This window comes from Chrysochloris asiatica, unplaced genomic scaffold, assembly GCF_000296735.1.
Source record: "Chrysochloris asiatica unplaced genomic scaffold, ChrAsi1.0 scaffold00285, whole genome shotgun sequence".
Lineage (NCBI taxonomy): Eukaryota > Metazoa > Chordata > Mammalia > Afrosoricida > Chrysochloridae > Chrysochloris > Chrysochloris asiatica.
The window spans coordinates 380,227-390,519 of NW_006408803.1; the positions used below are offsets into that span (position 1 = coordinate 380,227).

General features: G+C 37.5%; 1 protein-coding gene across 1 annotated transcript in view; it reads right to left on the bottom strand.

Annotated features, from left to right (window-relative positions):
- ARHGEF38 (Rho guanine nucleotide exchange factor (GEF) 38) overlaps positions 1-10,293 on the bottom strand; it is a 193,392-nt gene that overhangs the window by 37,746 nt on the left and 145,353 nt on the right. The window contains exons 6-7 of the mRNA XM_006874555.1: positions 7,994-8,193; positions 5,908-6,041 (exon numbers count right to left, since the gene is read on the bottom strand). Coding sequence (XP_006874617.1) covers positions 5,908-6,041; positions 7,994-8,193 — 334 coding nt within the window. The remainder of the gene's footprint in view (positions 1-5,907; positions 6,042-7,993; positions 8,194-10,293) is intronic.

Here is a 10,293-nt window from a genome sequence, read left to right on the forward strand (position 1 = left end):
CTTGTTGGTCTCTGTAATAGGGTTCTGTGTTAACTTGACTAGACCAGGATTTCCAGTGGGTTAGCAGTTGAGATGTGCTTATTCCCAATGTGATGAAACCTAATCCAGGTGTAGTTAACTTTGATAGTGGCTATGATAAGCCAATCAATTGAAGGGATGCTTCCTTGCAGGTATGGCCTACTCCCAATATAATTGACAGGTGGAAAAGGCTCTCTCTCTCTTCCACTGGGGACCTGGGACTCTAAATTCTTAAGCTATTTTCTTGATAATAAACATATATATATATAATATATATGTGTGTGTGTATAACATATATACACACATATATGTGTTTCACTGGTTTCCCTTCTTTGGAAAACCCAGACAAAGACAGGCTCTAAGTACCAACTTTCGAAAACCCAGACAAAGACAGGCTTTAAGTACCAACACTTAGCAGTGTTTATACTACAGAGTCATTGCTCTCCCTACATATATTAAACATGGACTAGTTCAACACCTAACTACCACCACCATGTTCTAGAAGTGCTGGTGGTGCCATGAGCTAAGCATTGGCCTACTAACCAATAGGCCAGAAGCTCAAACACACCAGCTGCTCCAAAGGAGAAAGATGAGGCTGTCTGCTATAATAAAAATTCATAGCCTTGGAAATCCTAGGGAGCTGTCCAACTCTGTCCTATAGGGTCGCTATGAGCCAGAATTGATACGATGGAGTGGTTTTACAAGTTTTATTTATTTAATATTTCAGATACTGTACTAGTACATTTCTTCCATTTTCTCATTGAATTCTTATACAACCCTGTGGGAAAGATACTATTGTTAATCCCATTTGAATGGTCAAGAAATAACTTTAGATCTTTAGGTCAAGAAAGAAAGATGGTAAGTGCCATTGAGTCACTTCTCATAGTGACACTGTATAGGAATTTCCATGGAGCAGCTGGTGGGTTTGAACTTCCAACCTTGTGGTTAGCATTCCAGTGCTTATCTTGCAGCATCTCACCAGTGAGGCATAACAGAGGCTATTAAAAATTTATTTCTGTTGTCCTTTTACTAACAGAAGCCCTACCAGTAGTTCAAGTTGAACACATGACTGCCCTGCTAGAGATTACACTTACCAGACTTCCTTGAAGTTAGCTATGGCCTTGTGACTGAGATGGACCAAATAGGATGTGTGCCAAAGTGATGTGTGCATTTTAGGAGTCCTGTTTTTTTAACAGTTTCCTTGAGACCTGAATGAAGACATGCCAGTGAGGCAGCTTCAGCCAGGCAGATGAAGACAATACTTTAAGGGAACAGTACAGCAAAAAAAAAAAAAAAAAAAAGGATCCCTGAAGGATTTTTTTTTTGAAGTAGAGCCCATCTGGACTCACCTCTCAGGACTATTATAAGAAAGAGAAGTAAACTACTATCTGATTTAAGCTATTAATCTTTGGAATCTTTGTATAATAGAAGCTTATTTTTTACCCTACTAAATAAAAAAATAAAAAACAGCAGCTGCCACCAACTCAAATCTATCTCAAGGCTACCCCACGTATGTCAGAGTAGGTTTTTGTTTAACTAGGGTTTTCAGTGGCAGATTTCTTGTAAGTAAATCACCATGTCTTTCTTCGGAGGGATTACAGTTAGACTCAAATCTCTAACCTTATGGTTAGCAGTCAAGCTCATTAGCATTTGCACTATCCAGTGACTTTGTAATAACTAATAAAGGCAGGTAGGAGTTATTGTTCAGTGCTATCGAGCCAGTTACGACTCATAGCAACCCTGTATAGGGTTTCTGAAGAGCAGCTGGTGAGTTTGAACTGCCATCCTTGCAGTTCAAACCAATATCATGGTCCAGTGTTTATCCTACAGTGCCGTACCAGGATTCTGGGGTAGGAGTGGGGCGGGGGGGGGGGGTTGTAAATAAGTAGGACCAGTATTCAAACTCCAACAGTATGAATTTAGTCTAGCTCATCTTTATAGTCTCAAATTCTAATGCAGTGCCTAGTACCTGAGAATTCAATACATGTGTGATGAATTGTATAGAATCTTCCTCTTGGGTAAAGTGCTATACCCTAACTCCACCAAATATTTCACCTGAGCTGCTGACAAGTGCAAAATTGATTGATTTGAGATTTATCTTTTCAGTTCGGTCTATGCAGCTGATTTTCTGATTAACAGTGAAATGCTTCACTGCTGACAGGACATCATCTCAAAAGATTAAGGGGAAAAATCTAATTAATATCCCTTCAGGCTGCTCTAACTACAATTCACTTTTAGCTCACAACTGAAATATATCAGCCGATGATAAATATGTTAAAGACCGTAACAGTTTATACAATGAGCCTGCCCAGAATTAGAAACTGCCGATCATTCTTTAATATAATTTTCTTGAACACCAGAAGCAAAATTACCAAGAGTGGGGTGAAATGCAGGCGCTACATTTATATATGCCCATGGAAGCTACAATTTCTGCTTAAATGAGTTACCAATTCACTTATATTACTGTTGTCTTTACTTGTAATGGTTTTTCTTTCCTTTCTTTGTGACTACACACCATAAATGGCCCAACCTTCCCATTTTATAGTTTCACATTGAGAGAAGGGACTTAGATTCACCTTCTATTTGCAATGGACTAGGTGAGCCCTAAAGGAATATAAGAAAGCAAGTAAAAGAATGAATTTATATCCACATGGGAAGAAGCAGCAGCAAGTCAATGATATAATAATATTGACAGTTTATCAGGGGTGGGGAATGTCTAGCTCTTGGACCATATAAGCCCATGAGATCATTTGATCTGGCCCTGCCAAGGAAACCACAGGTGGGACTCGAAATTCAATAAATCTAGGAGCTTTTTTCATAGCAACATAAAGTCATATAAAGGGATGCTATAAATATTCAAATGGCCCTTGGCAGAAAAAAATGGTTCCCCACCCCTGGCTTAGATAAACTGTTGTTGTTGTTAAGAGCCAGCAAGTTGGTTCTGACTCATAGCGACCCTGTATAGGGTTTCCAAGGAGCAGCTGATGAGTTTGAACTGTTGACCTTGTGGTTCAAACTGACCTTGAGGTCCAGTGCTTTATCCCACAGTGCCACAGTGCTTAGATACATTCCGTGCTTTCTTTATATGCATTATTTTTTTGATCTTCACATCTACCCATCTGCTTGGTACTAATAAAAGCCACCACTTACATATGAGTAAGTTAACTTTAAGGAAGAAAGATTTTAGAAAATTAGTCAATGAAAACCCTATAAATCACAGTGGTCTAATCTGCAACTGATCTTGGGGATGGAACTGACCAGGCAGCATCTTGTTCTATTGTTCTTGGGGTTGCCATGAGTTGGGTACCAGCTTGATAGCAGCTAACAACAAATTAAATTCATGCACCCAAAGGAAGAAATATAGCCAGCATGTTCCTTGTAAGTATGGATGGCAAAATTTCATCTCACATAGTTTAGACATATTATCAGGAGGGACCAATTCCTGGAGAAGGACACCATGCTTGGTAAAGTACAGGGTCAGCAAAAAAAGAGGAAGACCCTCAACGAAATAGATTAACACAGTGGCTTCAACAATGAGCTCAATCTTAGCAAGGATTGTGAGGGTGGTACAGGACTGGGCTGTGTTTTGTTCTGTTGTGCGGAAGGGGTCACTGTGAATTCAAGCTGACTTAACAGCACCTAAGAACAACAGCCCAAAGGCAAATCTCTATTAAATAGCAGACTTAGAATTCAAATCCAAGTTGGGTGACTTCAAAGGCCTTGTAATTTTCTGTCCTGTGCTAAGTCCTGCAAATATAAAGCGTACTAAGACTGGGGTCATCATCGTTAAGTGCCATCAAGTCGGTTCTGACCCATAGCAACCCTGTACAGGGTTTCCGAGGCTGTGAATCTTTACCGGAGCAGAAAGCCTCATTCTCCCAGGGAACAGCTGGTAGTTTCGAACTGCTGACTTTGTGGTTCGCAGCCCAATTCGTAACCACTATACTACAGTGATTTAGGCATTCAGAGGAGGAAAGGTCACTTCTATCTAAGTGGTGACAAGTCTTCAAAAATGTCATTAACACAGCAACTGAAGAATGAGGGCCTAGGATAAGGCTTCTAACAACCAATGCTGGATGATTCTATAGTTGTTTCTATTGTTAAGTTGTTAAGTATCATCAAGTCAGTTCTGACTTATAGCGACCATGTATAAGACTTTCAAGAAGTGGCTGTAGGTTTGAACCTACAACATTGCAATTATTAGTCCAGTGCTTATCTGTGCCAGGACTCCATATTTGTCTCTGGTTCAAACTAAATTCCTTAGAGATATTAAATTGTTTGTTGTTGTTAAGCGATAGCGAGTTGGTCCCGACTTGTAGTGACCTTGTGTAGGGTTTCCAAGAAGTGGCTGCTGGTGATTGAGCCTCTGACCTTATTGTTGAAACCAATCTTGCAGTTCAGTGCTTAATCTTACAATGCCTCAAACCTCTTGCCATCATTCTGACTGGTAGTAATTGTATACATGTTGTTGTTGTTGTAAAGTGCTGTCGAGTCGATTCCAACCCAGAGCGACCCTGTACAGGGTTTCTGAGGCTGTAAATCTTTACAGTAGCAGAAAGCCTCATCTTTCTCCTGTGGAACAGCTGGTAGTTTTGAACTGCTGACCTTAAGGTTTGCAGCCCAATTTGTAACCACTATGCTTAGAGATATTAAAATAATAAGTGACAAAAGCAGGCAAATTAGAAGGAAAAAAATAAGGATTGTATAATATCTTAAGCACTGCCTATGTTTGGTTAGAAGTCCACTGTATTACTACCAAAGTGTCATGGACTTTGTATTTTGTGATTCTCAAAGTGTATTCTATTGATTGTTTATTTCAAGCTCTTTAGCTTGAAAACTGCCGGGGTGTCTGCAAAAATACAGACTTTTTCGTTCCACCCTTGAAATGGTGGAAGCTTGGAATAAGGTCCTATTCTTTGTCAAGCTTCTCAGGTAATTCTGGTTGTTGTTGTTAAAGGCCATAAGACTGGTTCAGACTTTCATAGCGACCCTGTATAGGGTTTCCAAGGAGTGACTGGTGAGTTTGAATCATCGACCTTGTGGTTCAAACCGACCTTGTGGTCCAGTGCTTTATCCCACAGCGCCAAACTATTACTCTTTGGCACATTAAAGTTTGAGAGCCTTTGCTAGCCCATCCACTATGAATTAGAAGTTGAGATGAAGGTGTTTCAAGTCAGACTAACCAGCTGACACACAGTTACCTGCTAATATAATGTCCATCTGGGGAGAGCAGGAAGGTAAGGAGGAGAAGTTGAAGAAAATAAATCACACTAAATTATGCATCCAAACATTTTTTAAATAGATGAAATAAAGATAAGATGAACATCAAGGGCACTCGAAAGAAAAGTGAAACTTTAACAGCTGAAATAATATAGGCATGGAAGGAGGCATTGTCTTTGGCAGATTGTGTGCTAGTTAACCGAGAGCATCAGGCTTCATGGGGAATTCCTTGTTGAGTCACTTTCTTACCTCTCTTGCATGTTTTCTAAGTGGAAGAGCCACAGCAAACATAGTCAAAACCAGCATTAAAAAAACCTGTTCGATTGGTGGAGTCAATTCTGACTGACCCCATGTGTGTCAGAGTAAAACTGTGCTCCAGAAAGGTTTTCAATGGACGATTTTTCAGAAGTGATTTCCCAGTCTTTCTGGTGAGTCACCTGTGGGTGAACTTGTGCTGTCAACCTTTCAGTTGGTACACCATGGGTCTTAACCATTTATAAAACCCCAGGGCTCCTTCCATCCACCTTTTCCCTCAAAAAGAGAGAAAGAAAGACTATAGAGCAATTACTTTGATGCTCATTGCTCCAGAAACAACAAAACAAAACTTCCCCAAAATATCAGTGCTCATGTTTCCTGGCAAAATGTATGTGGTCCCAGAAGAAAAATTACCTGTGATTCTCCTCTGGTCAGAATCTTTAGATGATTTGTTACTCTTTTTGATTTCTTACTGATTGAATGAATATTTAGCTTGGACAGTTTGTCTTTAAGTGATTCATCCTCATCATTCTTCTTATATTTTAGAACTATAATAGAAGAATACAATATCTGAAGTATACAACATAGAAAGTGAGCACTTCACCAGAAGTACTAAAGAGCTGTATGTTCATGCTTGAAATCTGTATGATTCTGACCCTCTATGGTAGATGACATATCTCTTGACACAGCTCCATTTGCACTATCCAGCCACACCTCTGGGAACACATCCCACTGCGTTTCAGAAACTCAGTTGCCCAAGGACCCTGACTGAAGACTCAAGGTTCATTTACCACCTACATTGAATAAATTCCTGATAGTGGAAAAATGCTCTTCCCCTTTTCTTAGACAATACTTGGGGCCCTGGAATCAAGTGTCAAGACGTAACTAGTAAAAAATCTCTACGCAAAGTAAGGAGACTTCACATTATAGAAGAGCTCGCCACTAACTGAGATTTTGGGTGAGTTGAGCCAACTCTCAGAGCTTTACTTAATTATCTTTAGAGTAATTTTTATCTTTCATAGTACTCTAAATGTTAAATACTCTGAATATATATATAAAATAAGGATAAATACCAGTCATTTTCAATTTTTATTTACTTTTTCATGAACAATGCATGAACACATGTACAAGAGTATCCCTAGGGCAAATACCTAGAAATAGATTTTCTCTGACTTGGATATGTTCATCTTCAACTTTACTAGATATTGTCAGGTAGGTTTCCTAAGTAAGGATTCCAATTTGCATTCTTACCTGCAAGCTGCAATGCAGCATTTACCGTTTTCTATTTCAAAACATTTTTGCCAGTTGATAGGCTGGGCATAGTATCTCATTGTGATTTTAATTTGCATTTATCTTATTACTAGTAAAACTCAGTATTTAAAAATGTATTGCTCTTTCTATGACTGCTTATTTATTATGAATCCTTTTTTATTAAAATGTTTTAATATTGATTTAATATTACTAATTTTATGTTTTGGGTAGTAATCCTTTGTGGTCTTTTTTAAAAATATTTTGTTTATAGCATTTTTAATCCCTAACTTTCACCTTCCACTGTGTCTTTCCATATGATTTCAATTTATTAATATAAACACATATTGAATAAAACATTAGAAAACAAAACAAATAAATGAAGGGTTTGAATCAGTACCTGCCATTGCTTCATCAATAGAGATTGAATTTTAGAAGTACAAGTCAATTAAGAATTGTATGGCCACAGATCACACTCAGGGAGGCCCCAGTCTATCCAGGGCTAAGATAAAGATAGTACTCTGTAAATGTGTACTGTGCAAATGGTACTAATATACACCTACATCTGGACTAAGAAAGAATTGTATAATTACCTCCCTTTTAAAATCGGCATTTTAATACTGACACGAATTTTAGGTCTTAGCTTACAAATACTAATAAAAACATAATTGCAATAAAGAAATGGTGTAGCAAGTAAAATACAATACAATTTCAAAATACAAAATTTAAAGCAGCAATAACTTGGTAATTCTCAAAACTAGCACACTTGTTCCCTTACATGGAGCAATTGCTGATGAAAAATATCCACTCTTTGTGTGCCAGGACCAACTGAGCATGATGTGCTTACTGGGCTTCCTCACCGGTCTGCTCCATTCTGACTCCTTTTCCTGCTGCAGTAGTTACTTGGTCATGTCTCCTCCTTACCACAAATACTGCCAGGGATAGGAGGACTATATGTGCTATGGGTATTTTCAACCACAATATGCCACCAAGTGTGCAGTGCTCAAAAGAGGCTGAGTATATGGCCATTTGATCACAAACTGCCTTTTTTTTGCATCATGATTTTTCCTGAACCTAGGTAGTAAGCAAAACCATGCTCTCCTCTGAAGCCCCTAATACCTGACATGAAGTGATCATGTTCACTACAATTGCTATAACAACTGTTGCTGATTCTGTTCCTGATTCTGAGTCTCAGAAACACAAACAGAGCTCTTGATTCATGGAAATACCCAGTATATCAGACTTCCCTTACCCAAATCTTTCCTTCTTTTAAGTTCATTGATGTTTATGTTAATATCTTTCACAGCAGCAAAGGCATCTTCCAGTGCTCTGTAATCTGGATGAGAAGGAGGGGTAGAATTTCGAAGTTCACATAGTAGTAAGGGGTATTTCATCACACGCTGAATTGGTTTGATCATCAAAGAGCCCATGTCCAATAAATTCGGTTTGCTTCTATAATAGAGATAAATGATGTTAGTTTCATAAACTTTATTAACTCATTTTCTTCCTTATGATAAACTCTAAAAAGCAAGGTTTTTTTCCCCCTCTTCATTTGTCTATGTAAAATTTCTAAATGAAAACAAGAACAAAGGATGACAAAGAAATAGAGCTGAAAATTCCCCATGTTTTTTCTTTAAGAAGACAGAAATTGAAAAAATACCCTTTATATTCATTATATCCTAGTTTTTTTCTTTTTTTTAAAAAAAAATATAATTTTTAAAAAGTAACTTTAGAGTAGTTCTGTCCAATAGAACTTTCTGCAGTCATGAAACTATTATATACCTGCATCATCTAGTGCCTCATGTGGTACTGAATACTTGAAGTATGGCTAGTGCAACTGGATAATTACATTTTTACTTTTATTAACATTCAATTAATTTAAATAATCACATATGGCTACAATATTGGACAGTATATTTCTAGAGTAAGATCCACCACCATTACTTTTATCTAAAGGCTATTCAACAAAATACTGAAAAGCCCTATTATTAAATCAAAACATTAAAAAAAAAAAACAAAAAAAAAAAACTAGTTTGAGTATATTTGTCTACCAATAGGAATTGGAAGCACACTTTGCATCCAAATTCTACTTACAGTTCTTTATAACAGGCTACATAATAATAGTGGAAAACAATTGCAGAATGTATTTTTCCATGACAACCAAGAAAAGTGCATTTGTCTGAAGCTATTTTTTCTTTCTTTCTGATTCTTAGGAAAATAAACTTAGTATGCAAAACTTTAAACATATGGAGGGATTCTGGGAAGATGGTGGCATAAAAATGTTATAATTCTGACTTCCTCTCCCTCCCCCAAGCACAACAAGAAACACAACAAAGAACTAGTGCTGGACTTTGAGAGACTCTGAATCAGAGAGAAGAGGAAAGCATCTGCAAACAGGCAAAAATCAACAATGAGTCACACACAATAGGAAAACCACTTTCTTTACTGTCCTTGCTCCTCCCCTAGCCACACAGGCAGCTGCATGCTATGAACTGGGTAAATGGTCTCAGAAAAAGAGCCTGTTATTGCAAAGAGACAGGATCTTAAGCTTCTGCCCTAAAACCAACAAGGCAGACCTCCTATGGGGTCTATTTGGAGTGTGCCAGTACCTCCCCAAACTAGACATTGTTAGCTATAAGCTTACTTTGAATTCTAATAGAAAGAAGAGTGATGAAAATTGAAGATGCTTGGAATCAGTCCAATGGACTAATGGAACATATGAACATCAATCTCCATGACTCTGAGACCAGAAGAACTAGATGATGCCCAGCTACCACTACCAACTGCTTAGAAAAGGACCATATTAGAAGATCCTGGATAGAGTGAGGTAAATATGGAATAAAACTCAAAATAATAATTTTTAAAATCCAGGCTTACTGGTCAAATAGAGATAGGTAGAACCCTAAGATTATGTACCTTGGTCACCCTTCAGGTTTGGAACTGAACTCACCCCCGAGGCTCAATTTTCAGCCAAGCTTTTTAAGAACTATTTATATGGGATCAAACTGACAACAACAATTCAAACGATTATATAGGAATCTTAGGGGGTAATGATAATATGTTAATAATGAAGGAACGATTCATTAAAAGTGAGTAAGAATGGTTGTACCACTAGAACAGCTTAAACATTATCAGCAATTGACAGATATATTGGGGAAATAAAGGCATCAGTGAGGTATATACACAACGGAATGATCAATCATTTGAGATTTTGTGTTGTTTTTTTTTAAAAGTAGCATTTACCCAAGGACAAAATTCAGAAGGATGAGGGGAAAGGAGGAACTGAAACCAGAAACATTGCAAGGAAGTTGGATAAGTGATATTACATTGTGAGGACTGTAATTATTGAGATTAAATGAAATGTATGATTTGTTGAATGTAAAACTGATGATCTGTTCTCTAAACTGTTACTCAATTCACACACACGCATGTATACACACACAAAAGGTTTTACCAAAAAAAAAAAAAAAAGGTGCAAAGACAAATTCCGAACTGTGAGAATATTTTTGGAAATAATATATCTTACAAGAATCTAGTAATCAATATACATAT